Below are 22,211 nucleotides of genomic sequence, written 5' to 3'. Positions count from 1 at the left end.
GTGTCTCGCCCAGGAAAGATGAGTTTGACCACGCAGCAGCCAGTGGCAAATCCATGGGCAGGGTCAGCGGGATGCGGTCCCCGATGTGCCCGGGGGATGCTGAGCCCCATCCAAGGGCTGGAAAATACACACCGGAGGCATCTTTATTCCTAAGGGATTTATTCATCGCCCCTGTTTATTAACCAGCCCTGTTTTACGCTTCGTTTTGGCACGACCTCACCTTGCTCAGCTCATTAACTCGGCACTGGGGACCTTCGGGGTCACCTCAAGCCTCTGCCACCCGCTTTGCTGAGCGCCCTTGGTCATGTCACCCAGGATGGGGTCTGGGGACGCGCCGGCACGCGGTGACAGCCTCTGAAAAAAAGGGAAAAGCTAGTGCTGTTTTTTCCCAGGCAAGGAAAAAAAATCAACAGGCTGGCTATAGCGTTGCTTAAACAGCCTTAATTTATGTAATTGCTGCCATTTAAAACCAGAAGCAGATCGGCGCCTGGCGTAAATTATCACAGCGCCGGGGTGTAAACTGTCACCGTGCCAGCCCGGCCATCAAACCCCTTTTTGGGCTGGCAAAAAAAATGGGTTTACAATTGGTTGGGAAGGAGGGAATCGCCATGCCTTTCCCGTTATTCCAGCCTGTCCGGCCAGGTTTGTCCTCCACCAGCACCGCAGTTGGGGTTTTATCCCCAAACCGCATTGCGGGGGATGCAGAAGCTGGTGAAAGGCTTGTTTTGGGGGGGAGCGTGGCCCTTCCCTGCTGAGCATCTTCTCTCGGTGAGCTGGCTGAGGGCTTTTGGCACAGCCGAACTGCTGGCAGCTGAGCTCCTGCTTGCCAGCTTTTGATTGACACCTGTCCATCAAACGTATCACCCATTCCCCTTTATCACACGGCAGATTACAAGAAGCTTTACGGCATCGCGGCCGGCCGGGAGCGTCGTTAGCTGGGGAGAGTCGAGCCAGCGAGGAACCAAAAAAAAAAAAAAAAAGCAGGGAATGTCTTTGTTAAGGAGAATTTGTTGGTTTCCGCCCGCCGGTCCCGGGGGAGCGTTCAGGGCAGCGCTAATTGAATTAAGAGCACGTGCGCTCCGGCGAGCAGCTCTCCGGTGGGCAATGGTGGCGGGGCCGGGCTGGCCATCGCTCCGGCGCGGCGGGCAGCAGCTGTACGCCGGCCCCGGTAATTGCAGGCAGAGCCTAAACTGTTGCATTTTGCATGATGTTATTCCCCGGGGAGGGGGAAAACGGCGGGGCGGGGGGCATCTTCACCCCGGCTTTGATGCTGGAGGAGCTCGGTCGAGGTCGGGGCCGGCGGCGTAATGAAACGCGGCGGCACAGGGGACGATGATGCTGATGGTGTTAATGAGGCAGCGATGGGGAAGGGCACGGGGATGCCTCCGGACGTCTCCTCGTCCCCCCTTGCTGCAGAGGGGGGGATGCTCGCTGCCCTCATTAGCCACACTAACGAGGCGAGGCCGGGCGCAGGCACGGAGTAATACCCAGCGAGGGCCACTTGGCCGCTGCCCATGCCCGCAGCCAATTTGGAGATGGCGCCCAGCCTGATTGCTCGGCCGGCGAAGCGAAGAGAGCATCTGCGAGCTGGGGAGGCGGCGGGGAGCCGAGGATTTGCCGGGTCACGGTCGCCGGCTCTCGGGAGGTGAAATAGGTGGGTGCCGGGGCGCCATGCCTTGATGCAAAGATCCCAGTGGCAAGGCGGGTCCCCGTCCCCCCAAACCTGCCCCAGTACTGGGAGCCGGCAAGGGTCCCTGTCCGTGATCTTGCCATCGCAGGCGGCAGCGAGGAGTGCGCGGACTCCATCGTTTATTCCATTAGATCCGACTTCTCCCTCTAACCGGATTAGAGGGGAGTCTATAAAAGCCAGGCTGGCGGGAGGAGAGCGGGGTGTGCAGAGCCGGGCGCGGGAAATGGGGGGCAGGGAAATGACATTACTGCTGCCGGAGCGTCTGGCAGGGGGCCTGGCAGGGGCTGCTGGTGAGCCGGAGGTGCCTTACCCGGCAGGCACCGAAGCCGGCGGCAGCACCAGGCGGCAAAGTGGCTTTTAGCATCCCCTTGCACCCGCAGGGCCTGGGTACCCACCTCCTGCCCGCCCGGGGAAGGGGGGAGATGGGCTGAGCCGGGCACGGAGCTGCTATTTCCACCAACATAGGCTTCAGTGAGAAGGACTGCCTCCTCCTCCTCCTCCTCCTCCTCCTCCTCCTCCTCCTCCTCGCCTTGTCGGTCCAGCGCTGGTTCACCCCAGGGATTCTCTCTCTGCCCAAAGCTCCCCTTGCACCTTGCAAAGATGAGATGAGTGTGGCCAACCCCCCCTCTCTTTCCCACCACGCCGGTCCTGGTGGCATACTGGGGACGCGGGTGGTGGGACAGGGGACATGCAGCTCAGTCCGGGTCCCCCCTCCTTGCCCCTCTCACCGCATCCATCCATCCTATAGACCATTGCCTCTCCCTTCCCAGAGACCAGCGGCGTTCCTGACCCCGTCGGGCAGCGATGCCCTCCCCAGCCTGGACCCCGCCGCCACCGACACGCTCGAGAGGGGCGAAGAGCTGCGGGCAGCCCCCGTGCGCCCATTTTCTTGCCAGGTAAGAAGCCACGAGAGCAGCCAGCGATGCCGCGCCAGCACCCTGCCCCCTGCCCAGCCTCCACGAAGGAATGCACCCCGCCTCGTAACGCTGAAAAACCAGCAAAAATCCCAAATTTTAATCCCTCTTCCAATGTATGCATTGCTGGGAGCGGTGCCTTTATCCAGAGCCTGGTTGTACCAATAATTTCTTGTGTTGTGCCCATGGAGGAGCCTTTCCATCAGTGCCTGCATCCCTGGTCCCCGGCTGTTTCGGGGTGGCACCGGGGCTGGAGGGGGGACAGAATCCCATCACCTTGCTGGGGGCAGCGCTCGCCGGAGCAGCCAGGATGCACCAGCTTCGATCTGATTGCTCAATCCCAAATCCATTTAGCAAATTCTCTCCCATTACCGCTGCATTATTGTCGGAGACCCCAGGCACCTCCAGCTCATACCTTTCGGCTCCAGGATAAAAAAAAAAAAAGGCGGCTGCTCTCCTCCGCCAGCCTTTTGTATTGATAAATGGAGCCCTTGGATGAATTCAAACCCAGCCCTCATGGTCCTAATATCTTCCTGTACTTTAAGCCATCTGGCTTTAAAAATAACAGGTCGTTAAACCTCAATTCTGCTTATTAAATAGCTGGGAGGGAGGAGGTGGAGGGGCCCTGTGCTGCCCAAACGCCCAGCTCTTTCCCCGCCAGCGGCTGCCCAAACCCCGCCTTCAACCCAATCCCTCTGCCTGCGATTCAGGCTGCAAAGCGGGAAGAAAATTAGCAATAAAAAACCAACCATAAAAATACAGAAAAGCTATTTTTTTTTTTTTTTCCTCCAGCTGTTTTAATTCCTCCAATCCACTGAGCTTTATTGCTTCCTTTTCCTTGGCCGCGGCGGCTGCTTTATGCCCAGCCTAATAGAAACCCGTAATGGGGTGTGCGGAGGCGGGTACCACGGCACAGCTTCCATGTGATGAGGATGCGAGGTCCAAAATTGATGGACCAAATTGCCCGGGGCTCCAGAGAAACCCCAACACCCTTCAAACCTGCACAGGATCCGGCCCTGGCATCACTACATGGTCCGTGCGATGCGTTTGCACCCCCAGCTTTGCTGTTTGCTTGCCCCGATGCCCCAAGCAGCCCCAAACCCAGCTCGCTGTACCCTCACAAGAGCACCCCTGTGTCGATAAAGCGAGGGAAGGTGGGAAGTGGTTTTAAGGATGCTTAAAAATTGGGACAACGGGAGCTGGGGAGGACAGAAAGGGTTTGCACAAGCCCTGGGCACACCCTGCCCTGCCCTTTTACTGGCTAAAAATGCTAGAAAGTGTTGCTGGTAGGATTTATGTTTTTTTCCTCCAACTTTTGACAGCCATTTTCTTTCTTTTTCGCTTTTTGCTTTCCCTAAAGCGCAAATTATTTTCACTCCGCTTGCATTGCAACGCCGGGGATTTGCTTGGAAAGCCCTGGAAAGCCCATCTCCTGACAGCCCCGGGAATCAGGGCTGACACCCTACTAATGGAGCGTGTGTGCGGGAGGGAGCCGGGACATGACAGCCCCCCCCGGCAGCGGGGTCCAGGGGGTCTGGGGGGGGGGAGCACTTGGCTGATCACACAGCCCTGTCACTTCTTTCCATTCAGCTCCGGCTGATCAAACCCGGATCCCCATCCTTCCCCTGCGGCTTTTGAGGTCCTGCTCCGGATCCGCTCGTTAATGCCTTCATTAAAGGGTGGGGGGGTGAGGAAAACAAAGCGATGAGGAATGGTATCGGAGGTGGGGTAACCCTTCCCTGCCCTGGTCCCACAGGGGCAGAAAAGCCTCTGTGCAGGTTTGTGCTGGGGCATTAAACCCCCGCCTTGGGCTTACCAAGGTTCGGAGCTTTCTGACCTTAGGCTGGGGTTTACCCTGGGCTCAGCCTAAGCATGTTTTTCGACCCTTCTGCCCTCTCGCTGAATAGATTTGTGCCTCTCTTACCAGTCGATGAATAATTTACAAGCAGCACTTAACGATTAGGGGGGCGTTTTCTCCAGCCTCTTCAAACATTTGCTTCTTCTTCAAGCCTTTCTTTCCCCACTCCCATCACCGTATTTCCCTGACACGTGGACAACGGGGTTTTTACAAGCCGAAGGGTTTCTTGTGGGGCTGGGAGAAGTAAATGTCATTTTTTTTTTCCTTGCTGGCATTTTGTTCCCAGCACTGCACGTGTCCCGTCAGCTCCATCACAGAAGATGAGAGCCCAGATGTGCAGCTTGTCCCCCCAAAACACACCACGGGGTGGTAAAACAGGCAGTGTTGGTGAGGGCAGGATTTCTTGCTTGCCAGCAGCATCGGGCCCCCTTTGCTGGAACCATTTCCAGCTGTTGGGTGACCCCCAAGGAAGACGGGGGCTCCTGCGCCCGCCAAGCGGGGTCTTCTGCCTCGGCGAGCTGGGAGGGGACCCCCAGCACGGTATGGTACTGCTGAGCCCAGCAGCCCCTCGGGGCTGGTGCCTGCAAAGGTGGCCCACGGGGAGAGGGGGTTGCGAGGGGGATGCCAAGGATGAGGGTGCTGTGAGAGGAGAGGGTGCTGCGAGGGGAGAGGGTGCCGCGATGATGCCAAGGATGAGGGTGCTGCGAGGGGAGAAGGGGATGTGAAGGATGAGAGTGCTGCGAGGGGAGAGGGTGTTGCGAGAGGTGAAGACGCTGCAAGGGCTGAGGTGCTGCAAGAGGCGATGATGCTGCAAGGGACAAGGGTGAGGGAGAGGGTGCTGCAAAGAGGAGAGGATGCTGCAAAGGGAGAAAAGGGTGCTGCAAGGGGTGAATATGCAGCAAGGGGTGAATATGCAGCATGGGATGAAGGTGTTGCAAAGGGAGAAGGTGCTGTGAGGGGTGAGGGTGCTGTGAGGGGAGAGGGGGATGCAAAGGATGAGGATGCTGCAGGGGAAAAGGGTGGTGCACAGGGAGAAGGTGCTGCAAGAGGCCACGATGCTGCAAGGGGTGAAGGTGCTGCAAGAGGCCACGATGCTGCAAGGGGTGAAGGTGCTGCAAGGGACAAGGGTGCTGCAAGGGGAGAAGAGGGTGCTGCAAGGGGTGAATGTGCTGCAAGGGGTGAATGTGCTGCAAGGGGTGAATATGCAGCAAGGGACGAATATGCAGCAAGGGACAAGGGTGTTGCAAAGGGAGAAGGTGCTGTGAGGGGTGAGGGTGCTGTGAGGGGAGAGGGGGATGCAAAGGATGAGGATGCTGCAGGGGAAAAGGGTGGTGCACAGGGAGAAGGTGCTGCAAGAGGCCACGATGCTGCAAGGGGTGAAGGTGCTGCAAGAGGCCACGATGCTGCAAGGGGTGAAGGTGCTGCAAGGGACAAGGGTGCTGCAAGGGGAGAAGAGGGTGCTGCAAGGGGTGAATGTGCTGCAAGGGGTGAATGTGCTGCAAGGGGTGAATATGCAGCAAGGGACGAATATGCAGCAAGGGACAAGGGTGTTGCAAAGGGAGAAGGTGCTGTGAGGGGTGAGGGTGCTGTGAGGGGAGAGGGGGATGCAAAGGATGAGGATGCTGCAAGGGAAAAGGGTGGTGCACAGGGAGAAGGTGCTGCAAGGGGTGAAGATGCTGCAAGGGCCGAAGGAGCTGTAAGGGGTGAGGATGCTGCAAGGGGAGAGCGGGATGCGAAGGATGAGGATGCTGCGAGGGGAGAGGATGCTGCGAGGGGAGAGGGGGATGTGAAGGATGAGGATGCTGCAAGGGAAAAGGGTGCTGCATGGGGAGAGGGTGCTGCATGGGGAGAAGTTGCTGCAAGGGGTGAAGATGCTACAAGGGCCGAGGGAGCTGTGAGGGGAGCGGGTGCTGCGGGGGCTGAAGGTGCAGCGAGGGGAGCGGGTGCTGCGGCGGCCGAGGGTGCTGCGAGGCCGAAGGCCACCGCAAGGGCCGAGGACGCCGCGGCCCCGCTCCCCCTCCCCCGCAGCCCGGGCTGCCGGCCCCGCGCGCGGCTACAGCCCCACCTAGCGTCCGCCCGCCGCCCCGCCCCGCCCCGCCCCGCCCCGCCCCGCCCCGCCCCGCCCCGGGTGGGGCACGGTTAGGTTTGCCCCAGAGCTGGACACCCACGGGTGCCCGAGCACCCACAGGCACCAGGCTCAGCGCGTGCCGGGCCGGGTGGGTTTCCCCAGCACGCCCGTTCCGCAGGATTAAGCCAATTAATAAAAGAGGCCCATAAATCAGCTAATGTGACCCCAGGTGATATTTATGCCCGTCTTACTTCGCAAGGAGATTAAGGATTCAGCAATTTGCTTCCCCTTTTATTTAATCAGCTTTTTGCCCTGCTGACGATGAACCTGGTGCACGAAGGGTGCTGAGGGTGGGTCCCCCCGTGTCCCCCCTGTGTGACACCGGGGCATGGATGGGGTGACCCACAAAGCAGGGAGAGGCTCTTGATGGGTTTTAGGGCATGGCAGAAGCCCCCCAGCCACCCCAAATCCACCTGCAATATCTCCAGTCCCTGCTCCCAGCCTGGCTGGGCTGGGGGAGAGTAAAACCAGCTGGAAATGCTGTTTTCTTGGGGGCAAGATGGGGCGAGGTGGGATGGCGAGGAGGGGGACAGAAGGACGTGGCTTTTGCAGGGCAGCGGAGGGTGCTGGAGGGGCAGGGACCCAACGGCGGGGCGGTGGGAGTGGATTGGGGGGTTTACAAATGGTCTGAGTGCCGCAGCTATGTTGCATGAGGGTTTTTTTGGTGATCCAGGCTCCGGGCAGGTATGGGAAACAGGTTGGGCTTGGTGGGCTTTGCGTGTGCTTCTTCTGCTTGGGTCTGGGTGGCCGTGGGTGTGGCTGCTGGGGGTATGGACCGGGGACCCCAGCAGTGAGCCAGAGCAGGGGAAAAAGAGAAAACTGGCTCCAAAATACCATTTCTTGTGTGTCTGGGGGTGCGTGGGTTGGCATGTGTGCGCCCTGTGTGTCCTGCTCCGACCCAGTCCCGGCAGCACTACTAAACCCTCAGTGAACGTAACACAGAAGGGCTCATCCATCCTCGTTTAGTGACTTCTCAGTCTTTCCCGGTGCTAATTAATGAAGGATGGGACCCAATGGCCGGGGGGAGATGCCCAGGGTGGGGGGTGCTCAGGGTGGCGGGTGCTCAGGGCAGCGGGTGCTGCACAGCGCTGGATGTCTCGGCGCAGTGGCTTGGGGCGTTGATGGATTTATGCTCGCTGCTGAAATGCAAGAGGCGTTTTATCAGCAAATCGAGTCAATACGTAAGCAAACCTGAAAATGGATGGCCACAGCGCTGGCACTAAACCGCCTGCCAGGCCAAGGGCAAGTCACGGCAGCGCCTGTCACCAGGGGTGATGGGGATGCTTGGGTTTTATCCCTCTGCGGCCGCTTATTTTTCAAAGCCCAGGGGATGAAAATGCTTTGAGGGCACTTAAAAAGTGTGGGGCTTAGGGGAGGGTATTTAACTCGCGTCCCATGCACGGATTTTAAAAGGTATGCTTGGAAAACAGACTCTTCGGGGGGCTGCCAAGTCTCCCATAGTAGTGGGTTTTTTTTGTGATATTTCTCCACCTCTTCACATCCCCAGTTGCTGGAAACGTGTTTATCTTAAGAACAGATGAGGGTGTTTTCCTAGGAGGAAAAAAAAAAACCTGCAAAGAACCAGCGGGAACCCAGGGTGACAGTCGTAACCTGTTTCCCTAATTTTTTGATCTCAGGAGGGGGTTTTTTTAGGTCTGGCCCCAGTTTGTGGTCATGGGTGAGCAGCAGCACTGGGGGATGCTCTGACCCACGCTGGGAAGAGATACCCATCCTGGGAGACTCTGCTGACCTCCCCTGCCTCCCTTTCACCCTGGTCACCATGAGCAGCAGGACATCACTTGGGGACATCACTCCGCTGTCCCCATCCCTGCAGCGGGATAGGGGGAAAAATTGTTTTTCAGGAGCCAGGAGCTGACTCAGCTGCAGTTTGCTCTCAAAAGTCATCCCACCTCTTCCTAGCTGCCGACTTTCTTCTTTTTTTTTTTTTTTTTTTTTCCCTTTTTCTTTGAGCAAAATAAACCAGCAGCGACTCGCAGAGGAATCGCAGTCCCTGCTGGTGGCACGACTGCTTTCTTAAGCCTTATCTTGAAGAAGCAGGCGGGCGGGTGGGAGCCCGAGGAGCAGTCGTCTCTCCGCTGAGCGTCTTGCCTCCCCGAGTTACCCAGTGTAATCCAGAGGCTTTTATTTCCTTATACGACACGATATCAGCAGCCGGCAGCTGGGCCCGGAGTCGGATAGCGATGGTAATCGCCCGCCCTAAAATCATCATCCCGGTTGGGAAGGGAGCAGAAGATGTGGTGTCTCTATTAAATCGAACTCGGCTCAGATTAAGCGCTTTTCAATGCAATCCAATTAACTCTTAAATTGAATTGTAATGCTTTGGCTAATATACCCCGCCCCAGCACCGCTCCCCCCCAGCCCCGATGCATGGGAAGGGAGTTCAGCCTTGGTTTAATCAGATAAAACCCCGCTTATTTGCTGCCTTTCGCCAGCTGGTGCATCCTGCCAAGGGGTGCGGGGAGCGGCCGGGCTAAAAAATCTCCCTAAAAAAATTCCCCGGGAGTTGGGGTTCCCCAGGGTAACGCTTTGATTTTGGAAGTAGAAGGGGAAAAAAAAAACCAGTTGCCCCACTGATCCACCCACCCAGGTGTTGTCCTGAGGATGGGTTTGGGTACCGGTGTGTCACCAGGGAGGGGCTGGGGGCATCGGGGCCCTGACATCCCCCCCCAGCCCCAGCCAGTACCCGTGTCCCAAGGGGATGGGTAAGGTTGATGGGGGCATCGGGCAAAGCAAATGAAGGCGTCATTATCTCCTGATGGTTTCATGAGCTTTTGTAACAGAAAAGCGGGAAAAATTGGATTTTTTTCCTTCTGATCTTCCTAAGCTGCTGCAGCAATTTTTTTTTTTTTTCTCAGATATGTAAATCTAAGCTTATCCCATCTTCATAACAAGGAAGGAATTGGGCTTAATACTCATCCAGGGACGTGTTATTTGTTGGGCTGGAGGGAGATTGTGTTGCAGAAGAGGCTGGTGCACTGCCAGGGACTCAAATGCCTCCGTGCTCACAAGTGAAGCGAGTTGGCCCGTCCTCAGCCCCTCTCCGGGATGCATTGCCGTCCCCTCGCCGGCCAGGGATGGGGTCAGGCCATGCCATGCGGATGCTGAATCCTCTGGCACACCCTATTTTCAGCCATTTTCGGACCTTCCTGCCTCCCGCGGAGGTCTATTGCTACCCCCCTCCGCCCCCGCCTCGCTTTGCTCCGTGCTGCTCCATCTGGAGATGAATTGATTCCAGCAGTCGAAGCTAATCGGATACATCAAAGCGTCTCGGAGCAATTTGTTAAGTAAATAAAAAAAAAAAAAGACTTGGCCTAAGCAAATACGGGAAGGAGGGGGGCGGCTCGTCGGGGCGGATGAAAGTCTCTAAAGGCAGGGGAAGCTTCAGAGGCTTGAGAAATGATGGGGAAAACAAAAAATTAAAAAATAAATAGCGAGTGCCAGGAGTTTCAAAGCTTCCATCATTTCAGCTGTGGATTCCCAGCCTTTCATCCCGGACCCCTGCGGGAAGGAGAGACGCAGCTCTCTCCAGGTGGATTTGAGATAGGAGGGGTAGGGGACAGCGTCTTCAAACACCCTTAACTCTGCCCCCGTCCCCCGAGGCAGCGCCGGGGTGATGCTGGGACAAGCACGGGCAGAAATACGGGACGGTGGGTCTCTGAGCAACGTTCGGTTGGGACTAAAGGCTGGAGATGGTTTTCCAGCTTCTGCAGGTGTCGTCTGAGCCCAGAAAAGCCGTTGGTTCAAGCCAGCACCTTCCAGCGCAGGCAGGGAAAGCAGCTGCCCAGCCCGGGCAAGCCAAGTGCAGTCCCGTGCATTATTGATGGAGCAGATAATTGCGCGCTTCCCAGCGGCTCTTTGATGAAAAATTGATGGCACGGGACGAGGTAGCGAGGGGCTCCATCGACTTACACCGGCCTCTTTGTTTCTTAACAAACACCGGAGGAGAGGTGGATGCGGGATGCCGCGGCGGGTGGGAGGCACAAGAGCCTCTGTGGGTACCCTGAAAGGGGAGGGACCAGTTGGGGCAGAGCATCCCTTGCCTTAAAATGCTCTAAATTCAATCTCGGGATGAAAGTGGGGTTTGATCAGTGAATTATTCAGCCAATTATTCTCTTGCTCGGGATCAGGCCAAACCATGTTGCATCCAAGGCAGAGCTGAAGCCCAATGCCGCCCAGCATCTCCAAGACGTGGGTCCTCAGAAGTTAATTGAGCGTTTGAAACATCAGAGGAGCGTGCTGGGAGGGGAGAGCGTTTCCATGCCCTCATCCAAGGCATGGAAATGAGGCGCTGTCACCGCCAGAGCCACCCGGCCACGCTGGGACCCGGCAGTGACTGCCACCGAGTCACCTCCTTGGGTCAGCTGGGAGCAGGAGATAAGGCAACGGCAGCCGAAACCGAGCTGGGGCTGGGGAGCAAGGGCTGGGGACAGCGAGGGGCTGGCGTCCCGAAGGGGGTGCTGGCAGGCAGGCAGCACTGCGGGCAGGCGCTGCCTGCTGCCCCCCCCTGCTTTTGGAAGCGGCCATAGGATGCCAACGGGATGGTTGGAGGGATGCTAAAGGGGAAAAGATGCGGGTGCCCGGGGGCAAGGAGCAACAGAGCCATTCCTGCACCTGGAATGCACCCCGCGGGGTGCAGCCGGGGGATTTGAGGTGCTGAGCTGCTGCAGGGAGGAGTTGCTAAGAGGAGGGTTGTGTTGTAGCAACAGCCGCCGGCGTGCCAGGCTGCCGGGAGCCCCCGCGCCACCTAAATCCCTTTGCCAGCAGAAAGGGCCTGGGAAAACCAGCTTTTCCTTATGTTGCAACGCCCCGGCATCGCCGTAAGTCCGTTGGCCGGCAGCTCGGGTGGCGGCGCGGGGAGGGGATGCTCGCCCAGGGGTGGCCGAGCTGCTGGGGAGTTTGTTTGGGGCGGGCAGAGCCTGGCAACCCGCCGGCGGGCAGGGCTGGCTGCCGGGAGCAGGGTGCCGGGGGGACCGGGGCACCCCAGAAGCGGGGATGATGCTGTACTACAGACCCTTCTCCTCCACTGTGAGTGCCGGGGGGCGGCGGGTGGGGATGGGGACATCAGCCTGTCGCTGGTGTCACCAATGGGAACTGATGGACCTAGAGGTACCCGTTACAGGGACAGCACCCGGTTGCTTTCGGTCGTAGCCGAATTTCCTCTCAAGGGTGCATGGCTCAACGGTCCAGCCGTGAGACGATGCTCAAAGCCAGGCATTGCTAAGTGTCCCACCTTCAGGAGAAGGTCTTCCAGCCCTGTGGCCACACCATGTTGCATCCAAGCCCCAAAGAAGGACACTTGAAGCATCGCAGCCAGCGATGCCACAGGTTTTTGGGACAGGGCTGGATCCTGACCCCAAAGCAACGATGGCAAAAGTGTTTTGCTCCAGCTAAAGTCAAGAGAGCTGCTCCCGGCTGTGGGGGAGGGGCTGAAGGAGCTTGCTGCTCCTCTCAGAGGGCTTTCTCCAGCCTGCTCCTCATCCTCACCCTCTGCTCTGATGTCTCCTGCCAGCTCCACCGAGACGATGTGTCCCTCCCGGCGGCTGATGCCATGGCCAGCATCCTGCCTGCAAAGCAGCCGTTCCCGCACGGGACGGGAGTGCCGTCGGAGGAGCGGAGGTACAGGGGCCACGCCGGTTTTGCAGCCCCCTCTTGGCTCCTTCTTCTCATCTTCCTTGGGGTGGCTTCCTCCTTCCTCCATTCTCCCCATGTTTTCTCCAGAAGCTTCTCCTCCTGCCCCATCACGGCCAATCTTCCTCCTCGTCTCCTCCAGGCTCCCACCCTCCCTGCACCCCCATTCCCCCCAGCTCTTGCCTTGCCCCCCAGCACCCTGAACAGGCTCCTGTCTCCTCCGGAGGGTTCCCTGGCCAAGGCTTTGCTGGTGTTTCACTCCAGCAGGAGCAGCTGGCCAAGGGTGTCCCCCTGCTCTCTGCTCCACAGGTCCCAGGAGGTCATCAGGGACCACCAGAGGCCGGTGAGTGCCAGGGAGACAGGAGGAGCGGGGGGCTGTGGGGGCACCGGGGGGGACAGCAGTGTCCCCGAGGTGGGTCCTGGCTCCTGTGGGGACCGAAGCCAGGCTGCTGTTGGCTCCACACTGCTGATGAGTGAAGGTCTGGGGGGGGCAGCCCTTGGCTTTATCTTGGGCATGAACCGAGTCCTGGATGAAACAGCTCTCGGGCAGATGGGGAGGAAGGAGCCGAGCCTCTGGCAGCACCTGCTCCCCGCTTTCCCCCCCTTCCCCAAGGCCGCGTGATGCTGCTGCACCCCCTCCCCGCGCCCCGGCCCCCCCCGCGGGCCGCTGGCCAAGGCCATCCCCAAGGCTGGGAGCGGGGGACCGGGGGAGCTGGAGGAACGCGGCTCCCCCCAGCCAAGGTCCCCGTTGCCAGGATCCTTTCCGCAGCCCAGCATGATAGGGAGGGATTCCGGAGGGTCAGCCTGAGAAGATTCCAACCCTCAGGGAATTATTTCCCCCCAGCATCCCCTGGCAAAACATTCCCCAGCCGCACGGGTGCTAAAAAACCCTCAGGCTCTTCTGTATAAAACATTCACCCCTCCGTTATTCTTCACCACCTCCTTTCTTCTGAAGACCTGCAAAGCCCTGTAAGGCTCAGAGCTTGAGGCTGACCCCCAGCTCTGACGCTGCTCCACCCCATGTCCTTGGGAGAGTTGTTTTTCCACCAAGGGGGTGGTAGGAAGAGATGGGGAAATGGGGAGAGGCGGTCTGCAGGGTGGAGGAAGAGGTGGGCAGGTAGACAGAAGAAGGTTTGGAGAGACAGGAGAGAAGGATGGATGGTTGGAGAAGAGAAGGATGGATGGATGGATGGATGGTTGGAGAAGAGAAGGATGGATGGCTGGAGAAGAGAAGGATAGATGGCTGGAGAAGGATAGTTGGAGAAGGTTGGATGGGAAAGAGAAGGATGGATGGATGGATGGATGGATGGATGGGGAAGAGAAGGATGGATGGTTGCAAGAGGAGGGGAAAACCTGGATGTTTCTTAGCTCCTCCTGGTGGGTCTAACCCTCAAGACAAATATCCTCAGCTGAGCTCTCGGTGCCGGGGGAAGCCCAGGCTGGCAGCAGGGTGCCAGCGGCTCTGCTCTGGGCTGGCAGGAGGTGAGCAGCTACCACCTGGCGCTGAAGCGGATGGCGGGGGACCTCCTGTCCCTGCGCCAGCACGTCACCAGCCTGGAGGTGGAGAACGGGCACCTGCGGCGCAGCTTGGCCTCGCAGGAGGAGCTGGGCCACTCTCTGCTTGCCGACGTGGACCTGGACGTCATGACCCGGGAGGAGCTGCTGGACAGGCTTGGTGTGTGATGGGGAAGGGGGCGTGGGGGTGGAAATTAGGGGACCCCTCTCCCTTGCGCAGCGGAGGGGACCACACCGTCCCCCGGGCCGGGTGCCGAGGACGTGGCATGGGCTCTTGCAGCCACCCTCAAACGCAAGCTGGTGGCCAGCACGGCGGAGATGAGGAGGCTGAAGAACCGTGTCCAGCAGCTGCAGAATGAGCTGATCCGGGTATGGACGTGGGCAGGGGCTGCCCGAGGGATGGGGTGGGGGCGGAGGAGCAGGGGGACAGCAGGGAGAGCATCACAGCACCCCCATAGCTAAGCAAGTGCCTGAGAGCCCCAGGACCCCCACTATGAGGCTCTCCCAGCCCTACAAGTGATGCCCCAAGGCTTGAGGCTGAGCACAGAGGTCCCTGGGGGCTTTTCCCCTTCCTCCCCCCCCAGAAATATGACCGGGAGAAGGACCTGGTGCTGCTCCAGCGAGCCCACCAGCAGCAGCAAGCCACCCTGAGGAGGTGCCAGGAGAAGGTGGCTAAGACGAAGAGCTTGGAGGAGACAGTGCAGCAGCAGGAGAAGGTGACTTGGGGCGCATGAGGTTGGGGTGAGAAGGGCAGGTTGAGGGGCACGAGGCTCTTTGGAGAAGATGGGACCCTTTGGCCTGTTCCACCCCTCCATGAGCACTACCTGGTGTCGGGGAGGATGTGATGGCCACCATGGCCTTGCATCGAGCTGTCCCCATGCCCTGGTGACATGGGGATGGCTCTGCTCTCTCCCGCAGGTGATCAAGGCGATGGAGCGGACGCTGCAGAAGAAGCTCGCCAGGGCAGGCAGGAGCGCTGAGAAGCCGGCGAGTGGGTGCAAGTGGGGATGGGTGCCCTCGGGGGGGACCCATATACAGCTGCTGGGCTCCGCTGGTGGCCATCCCCTTCTGATGGTTTGCAGCATGGGATGGTTTGTGGTGGGGATCAGAGGAGGTCCTGAGCCCCCTGTCACCCATCCCTGGGTGTGGGGGAGGCGAGGGCTTGCTCCTAGCCCCCGTCTCTGCCCAGGGGGGTGTAGGACACGTCCCAGTGCCCCCTCCCACCCCATCCCGCAGGCGAAGCCCTCTCCGGGGAGGTGTACACCGTGCTGCTGGCCGAGAACCGCAGGCTGCGGGAGGAGCTGGCGAAGCCCCCTCACCCCTCGCCCCCCATCGCCCCGCGGCCCCCAACCTTGCTGGTGAGACTGGGGAGGGTGGCTTGGGGCTGGGAAGGGGGGCAGAGCCATGACACCCCAGAAAGCAACACTGGGGGGTGACGGCACGCCGGGGCCATCACCCAGGTGGCATCTCCGGCTCCGTAGGGCGATAGCCACCCCCATGGCTTGCTCCCCCCGTGAGCAGGGGGTGGGAAGGGGGGGTTATCCGGCATTGCCTTTCCCTGCTCCTGCCTGTCTCGTGGCCCACAGGGCAGTTTTGGGGGTGCGGAGAAGCTGTCTCTGCTGGCCAGGCTGGAGGAGGCACAAACCCGCGGGCGGGTACTGGAGAGGCAGGTGGGCATTGGCCTCCCGCACCCCGCTTGATGGCGAGGGGCTTGAGGTGTCTGGCCAGGGTGGGGGGCACCTCTGGCCCCCCGCTTTGGAGAGACCCAGCCTGGTTTGGGTCTGTCCCAGCTGGAGGAGGCGGCGAGGAGGTGGGGACGGGAGAAGCAGGAGCTCGGCACTCGTCTGCTGGAGCGGGAGCACGGCTTCCCCCATGCCCCCACCTCGGTGAGCACCCGGGGGGGACCAGGGCCACCCCACGTGGGGGCTGGCAGCTGGTGTTTGCTGCCAGGGGGACGGAGGGGGGCTCAGAGCTTGGGGTGGGGCGATAGTGGGGGGTCTTCATGCCCACCCCCACATCAGGGGAGATTTGCCTCAGTTTCCCTTCCCCTGGGCAAGAGGGAGGGGGTGGGTGGTCTCTAGGGCCGCAGGACCCCCCCCCCAGCACCCCAGGATACCCCCTTACCAACCCCAGACCCCCTTATCGCAGCCCTCTCATCCCCAGCCGATGTCCCCAGGGGAGCGGGGAGGGGGGATGGATTTACAGCTCCCCGAGACCTTTTCCCGTTCCCCACCAGAACCTGCCGGCGATCCCCACGGCCCCCCTGAGAAGACCCCAGCCCCTGGCCCCCCTGCCCTAACCCGCCCCCGGCGAGAGAGACGGAGAAACCTAACGCTGGCAAAAAGGAGCACGTGATGAAATTACGGAGCAAATTCAAGGCGAAGCAAAACATTAGAGGGTGGCGGGGGAGCACGGCCGCGGTCCCCGGCGTGGTCCCTGGGCATCCTCGAGCAGCCGGAGGGGTGCAGCAGCACCCACCCACCCACCCCGCGCTCCCTTGGGGGTTACAGGGGCAGCGGGGGGGCTGGGGTTGCTCCCGTTTATCTCCCCCGTGGCGTAAGCGCAGCCTTGAGCGGGCTGGAGCGAAGGCAGGGATGTGCCAAGCCAAGGCTGTGGCCGTGAAAGCGTCCCAGCCGTCCCCCAAATCCCATCCCCGCGCCGGAGTCTGGCTGTAAGGAGCCGAAAGCGCTTGCCGGGCTGTTGGGGATGTCCCCCAAACTGGGACCGGCTGGGTGTCACCCAGGATTGGGCTCCTCACGCCCGGGACTCGAGTGGCCGTAAAGTCAGGTAGATGGGTTTGTCCGGGATCAGGATGAGGTCGAACTTGGTCCCGACTTCCACCGCTCTCATGGTTTCAATCTTGAAGTTCTCCAGGATCTGGGATAGAGGAGAAAAGAGCGGATGGAAAATGCTGGAGGTACCAACACCCACGTGCCACCTCCCCGGTCCTTTCCAGCGCCAAGTCCCCGGTGTCCCCAGCAGCGGGATGCTCACGTGCATGAGGAAGAGCTGCATCTCCAGCTCAGCGATCCGGCGGCCCAGGCACTGGCGGGGTCCGAAACCGAACCCCAGCCCCTTGAAGTGCTTGGGGCCGGCTGCCAGCCAGCGCTGGGGGCTGAACTGCTCCGGCTTGGGGAAGACCTCGGCATCCCGGCCCATGGCGTAGAGACCGACCTGCACCAGCGTCTGCAGGGAAGGATCAGCCCTGTGGGTCTGGGCTCCCCATGGAGGTTCACCAGCACTTGGGGTGGAGGAAGGGGATGCAAGTCTGGGATCCAGCCCCGGATGAGCCCCACGGCTGCTCCCCCCATGTCACCCACCCATGCTCCAGGTCCCACCTCCGCCCAGAGCCCCATGCGAAGTGGGTCAGGGTGAGGAGGGAGCCGGTGGCCGTGCTCACCTTGGGGGGGATGCGGTAGTCCTGGAGGATGACCTCTTGCGTGGTGTACCTCTGCAGGGTCACCGCCACGGGGTGCAGCCTGGGGGGCACAGGTCCCACGCACCTGGTTTTGGGGACAGCCTGGCCCACCCACGTCCCACCTCGGTGCACGATGTCCCAGGAGTGCCAGAGATCTGGGGAGGCTGGGGGTGTTTTTCAGCGGGGGTTCCTCCTCACCTCAGCGTCTCCTTGATGGCGGCTTTGAGCAACCGGATGGTTTTCAACATCTTCACCCTGTCCCCCGCTGCCTCCCGCTTGGCGGCCAAGACCTCTGCCCGCAGCTGCTCCTGGATCCCCGGGGACCGTGCCAGCTCGAACATGGCCCACTGCAGCGTCATGGAGGTCTGGAGCGGGGCAGGAGAGCAAGGCTCAACACCAGCCAGGACCTTCGTCCTGCCCAACAACCCTGCCTGCTCCTTACCGTGTCCACCCCCCCCGCCATCATCTCGGTGATGCTGGCCTTGATGTCATCCAAGGGCAGCTTGTCCTGCATGATGAGGCTGCAGAGGATGCCCATGTACTCCTTGGTGCTCTTGCGTTGCAGCCGCAGGTCCCGGTAGACGTTTTGTATGCATTTGTCCGCTGAGGAGACACAGAGGCACGGCGTGGTCTTCCTCCCCCAAGGCCATGGTGGAGGAGGAAGGCACCAGATGTGGCACCTTAGGACATCACTGCCCCATGCCGGTGGCTTTTCCATCACAGTTGTCCCTGCAGCAGCCTGGGTCTGCGGTCCCTGCTGCGGGACCCAGCAGTGGTGGGGTGGGCACAGAGGGTGGGGGCTTAGGGTGCCCCAGGGGGGGACACCCTGCGGGAGAGTGGTCCCAGGTGCCAAAAGCTCTCTGAGGCCACAAATCCCTCTGGGAGAGCTGCTCCCCTAAACACAATGCCTGTCATCTGCCCTTCATCGCTCCTGGATGGTCCCCCACTGCTCCATCCCACAAGCTCCGAATGTGGAAGGCCTTCCTGGCCTTGGTGGCCCTGTGCTGGGTGGTTGGACCTAGGAGAAGGTCTCCATGCTGATGAGATGAGGCTGCACTATGAAGCCGAGTCCTCAAAGGGGCCTTGGGTGACACAGGGAGGTGCGGGCAAGAGGAGCGCTCACCCTGGGTGAAGATGGCATCCCAAGCCCAGACATGGTCCCGCCACGTCTTGGCGTTGAGGTGGCGGAGGAGAGCGGGCGGCAGGTAGAGCATGGGCGAGGTGGTGTGGAACATCAGGGTCACGGCGTCGATGAAGCGCTGAGCCTCGGGGTCCACGAAGTCCTGCAGCAGCCCCAGCCGTTCCCCGTACAGCACGTGGCACACGGCTGCGAGCACATCACCCAATGAGGGGACCTGGCCAGAGGAGACCCCGTCCCCGTCCCCTCCACCCTCCCATGGCCAACTCCAGCCTTTCCATGGCTTCGGGAACATGGCTTGGCCTCCTCCTCACTCCGAGCATCACAGGGCCGTGGAGGCATCCCTTGTTGGGTAGGGTTGGCTACCAGTTGATGACCAGTAGGTGATAAACCAGTGTTTTATCAACAGTGTTGAGTTGTTCTCTATCTGTCCGGAGAGAGGACATCCCTCTGGACCCTACGGCTTTGGGAGAGAAGCTGGTTTGCCCATCTCTGAGGATGAAGCTGGGGGAAACGCAGCGTGTTGCCCATCTCGGGCACCCTGCAAAGGGGTGTTTTGGGCAGGGGGACACGTCTCGCAGACCGATGCCCCTGACACTCACACTCCAGGGCAAAGCGGAAGAGCTCGTGGGTAAAGTCGGCCGTCCAGCGCTCCCGGCCGCTCTTCCCCACCTGGGCTCGTGCCCGCCGGACGAAGTCCTCGCCCACCTCGCTCAGCAGAGGCACGAAACCCTCCACCACCTGCGGCGACAGCACCTCCTTGTTCAGCATCAGGCGGTCCGAGCGCCAGGCCTCCCCCGTCCTGTGGGGCACCAAAGTGGGGGGTCAGACGTGTCCTTCCCCATCCACCCCCCCCTCGGAGGGTGCCACCCCCCAAAGCACAGGGCCAGCCAATGTCCCCATCACCCTCCTGACGCTCCAGCTTCTCACCACCCCGTGTGCCGGGGCTACCGCGATAGGACCTGGGAGCCCCATTTTGAGGGGAACCCCCCGGCCCCCCGACTCACTTGAGGAGCACGCCGTAGGGCTTGTTGCGGTAGTCGCGGTAAGCCACCCAGGGGGGCACGCTGAAGCGCTCCGGCAGCGTCCCCTCCGCCTGGAAGAGGGTGGCAGCATCCCGGGGGCTGATGATGTTCACGCTCTCGTAGACCCCCAGCTTCTCCCTGCCAGGGCACAGAGGGGGGTCAGCCCTGCACCCCAACCCCCACCTGCATCCCCCCGCAGCCCCTCATCTCCCCAGATCAACCTCCTTTCCGTGGCATCCCCAAATCAACCACCCTCCCCCTCGCACCCCACAAAAATCCTGCCTGCAGGTCCCATCCCAGGGGATGCAGCTGCTCGGCACCAGGATCAGGCCCCCAGGGCTCAGGCAGACACAACGGGGGGTGCTGGACCTGGACCCCCCCCCCAATCCCCCTCTGCCTGGGGATGTCAGCTCCGGACCTTCGGGGATCACGGGGGCAGAGCCCCTCTCCAGCCCTGCCGCCCCCTCCTCCCGATATCCCACATCCGCAAGGTACGATCCCAAGATCCGCAAGGTTCTCCCCTCTCGCCCCTCACCGTGGCATTGAGCCTGGCTGGCACATGGCAAGATAAGCCGCTCTGGCAGCTCGGCCATCTATTTACCCCCCTCTCACCCGGAGCAGGGCTGGGAATAGCAGCGGCATCCCGGACTGGAAAGGCTGCCGGAGCCGGGAAGCAGGGGGGGGGATGCCGGGGCCAGACGCTGCCTCACCTGTAAATGGGCCCAAACTGCTGGAACTTGCGAGCCATGATGTGATGGACATTGTGGAAGCCGCCCTCCTGCCAGAAGCGGTAAAGGTTGAGCCAGCCGGCTCGCCAGTCACCGGGCAACTGGTTAAAGGGTCGAGGAGTTGGTGGGATGGGGGGAGAATGCAATGGGGTGGCAGCCCCCCGAGTTGGGTGGCATCCCCCGCTTCGGGCAGGGGGACGTCCCCGCAAGGCGCCTGGCTTGGGCGCAGCCCGGGCGAGCATGGGAGCGGGTGGCAGGAGAAGGAGGAGAGGGTGGCCTCCCTCTTATCCGCCCTCGGCCGCCGCTCAAGGCGAGAGGCTCTCGCCCGCCTCCCGATGAGTCACGGCCGCCCCAGGGACGGGGACAGGCACGGGGCGTTTCGACCCCGCACCAAGGTGGCCTGACATGGGGGAAGGCAAGTGGGTTTGCCAAGGATCGTCCTCTCCCAGCCTTGCCATCGGGGGCTTTGCCAGGGGATGCACAGACCTCGAGCGGCGTGGGGTGGCGAGGGGTGACGCTGGCCCGTGCCACCCCAATAAAAGCGGGGGCTGTTGCAAGCACTGAAAATGAAACGGCAGCTGCCGAGGGGAGAAGCGTTTTGTCTGCAGAATAAGTGACAAAAATGATCCAGGGGACAAAATAGCGCGGGTTGGGCTTAATAAAGCTCAGGCCTGATGGGTCACCGCAGGAGGGGACAGGCTTGGGGACTGCCTGGCCACTGCCGGGGGTGTCTCACCTCCGCCCTCCCCAGGGCTGGGGGTGCTGGGGGAGGCAGGTCCCCCCCTTCCCAGGCTCTCCTGTCCCAGGGCATTGGCTGCCATTTAGTGCAGGAACCCCAGACACCCCCCCTACCAGGAGGGAGAGGTTTTTTGGGGTGTCATGGCCCCCATGGAGCTGGGGACAAAGGCCCCCACCCCCAAGCACGGTGGCAGACACCTTCCCTTGTCCCCAAGCCCAGCAACACCCACTCATGACCAGTTATCAATAGGGTGTGGGAGAGTTAATGGGGGGGCGGGCATCCCTAATGGGGGGTCTCTGTGCATCCCTTTGGGGTGTCCCTGGAGTTGGTCTTGAGGATCTCTGGGGGGGTTTCTGGGGTGACCCTGGAGGCGGAGGAAGGATTCCGGGCAGGTCCCTGGGGGTCCCTGGACTTTCCTTGGGGTGACCTGGGGGTCCCTGGAGGACAACACCCCACGGCCCGGAGGAGGAGGAGGAGCTCCGGGAGGGCTCTGCTGGGCTCGCTCTGGTTTTAAACCTTTCTTAGGTTTTCCTTTGCCCCGGGAACTGGGAGGAGGGAGGAGGCAGCGGGGGATGCTGCGGCCCGGGATGCCCAGCCGGGCTCCGCGGCGGCTGCGAGAACGGCGGCGGGCACCGGGGGGCGCGCCTGCCCCGTGCGCTGCCCCGGCGCGGGGACCGCCGCCGCCTGTCCCCGCCATGCCGCTCCTGCCCCTGCTCCCTGTCCCCTCCCAAGGCTCAGGCTCTGTCCCCTCCTGCCCCTGCTCCCTGTCCCCTCCCAGGGCAGGGGCGTCTGTCCCCTCCTGCCCCCTGCTCCCTGTCCCCTCCCAGGGCTCAGGCTCTGTCCCCTCCTGCCCCCTGCTCCCTGTCCCCTCCCAGGGCACAGGCTCTGTCCCCTCCTGCCCCCTGCTCCCTGTCCCCTCCCAGGGCAGGGGGGTCTGTCCCCTCCTGTCCCCTGCTCCCTGTCCCCTCCCAGGGCAGGGGGGTCTGTCCCCTCCTGTCCCCTGCTCCCTGTCCCCTCCCAGGGCTCAGGGTCTGTCCCCTCCTGCCCCCTGCTCCCTGTCCCCTCCCAGGCCACAGGCTCTGTCCCCTCCTGCCCCCTGCTCCCTGTCCCCTCCCAGGGCTCAGGCTCTGTCCCCTCCTGCCCCCTGCTCCCTGTCCCCTCCCAAGGCTCAGGCTCTGTCCCCTCCTGCCCCCTGCTCCCTGTCCCCTCCCAAGGCTCAGGCTCTGTCCCCTCCTGCCCCCTGCTCCCTGTCCCCTCCCAAGGCTCAGGATCTGTCCCCTCCTGCCCCCTGCTCCCTGTCCCCTCCCGAGGCTCAGGCTCTGTCCCCTCCTGTCCCCTGCTCCCTGTCCCCTCCCCAGGCTCAGGCTCTGTCCCCTCCTGCCCCCTGCTCCCTGTCCCCCTCCCAGGGC

General features: G+C 61.4%; 2 protein-coding genes across 2 annotated transcripts in view; one reads left to right on the top strand and one right to left on the bottom strand.

Moving 5' to 3' along the window:
* CCDC33 (coiled-coil domain containing 33) overlaps positions 1 to 16,109 on the top strand; it is a 45,426-nt gene extending 29,317 nt beyond the window's left edge. The window contains 11 exon segments of the mRNA XM_075160521.1: positions 2,461 to 2,586; positions 12,121 to 12,227; positions 12,549 to 12,642; positions 13,686 to 13,914; positions 14,035 to 14,123; positions 14,339 to 14,470; positions 14,673 to 14,717; positions 14,954 to 15,112; positions 15,341 to 15,420; positions 15,516 to 15,628; positions 15,991 to 16,109. Of these exon segments, the coding sequence (XP_075016622.1) occupies positions 2,461 to 2,586; positions 12,121 to 12,227; positions 12,549 to 12,642; positions 13,686 to 13,914; positions 14,035 to 14,123; positions 14,339 to 14,470; positions 14,673 to 14,717; positions 14,954 to 15,112; positions 15,341 to 15,420; positions 15,516 to 15,628; positions 15,991 to 16,109 (1,293 nt within the window).
* On the bottom strand, positions 16,088 to 20,305 carry CYP11A1 (cytochrome P450 family 11 subfamily A member 1). Its single transcript, XM_075160522.1, has 9 exons — positions 20,046 to 20,305; positions 19,318 to 19,473; positions 18,913 to 19,112; positions 18,296 to 18,499; positions 17,615 to 17,775; positions 17,371 to 17,537; positions 17,155 to 17,233; positions 16,749 to 16,940; positions 16,088 to 16,631 (listed from the first exon to the last, which is right to left on the bottom strand). Exons 1-9 carry the CDS (start codon positions 20,303 to 20,305, stop codon positions 16,509 to 16,511), a joined length of 1,542 nt encoding a protein of 513 aa, XP_075016623.1. The 3' UTR covers positions 16,088 to 16,508.
* Positions 20,306 to 22,211: the final 1,906 nt, after the last annotated feature.

Source organism: Calonectris borealis, chromosome 11 (genome assembly GCF_964195595.1).
Source record: "Calonectris borealis chromosome 11, bCalBor7.hap1.2, whole genome shotgun sequence".
In the NCBI taxonomy this organism is placed as follows: domain Eukaryota; kingdom Metazoa; phylum Chordata; class Aves; order Procellariiformes; family Procellariidae; genus Calonectris; species Calonectris borealis.
The sequence above is the reverse complement of the archived record's forward strand: the minus strand, read 5'-3'. Positions and strand labels throughout refer to the sequence as shown.

Excerpts from the sequence above, each read along its gene's own strand:
- CYP11A1 (XM_075160522.1), bottom strand. The coding sequence starts at position 20,305 with ATGCTCGCCCGGGCTGCGCCCAAGCCAGGCGCCTTGCGGGGACGTCCC. Across the intron at positions 18,500-18,912 it reads CTTCCGCTTTGCCCTGGAGT|CCGTGTGCCACGTGCTGTAC; the intron begins GTGAGTGTCAGG and ends ATGTGCTCGCAG. Across the intron at positions 16,632-16,748 it reads TGCAGCTCTTCCTCATGCAC|ATCCTGGAGAACTTCAAGAT; the intron begins GTGAGCATCCCG and ends CCTCTATCCCAG.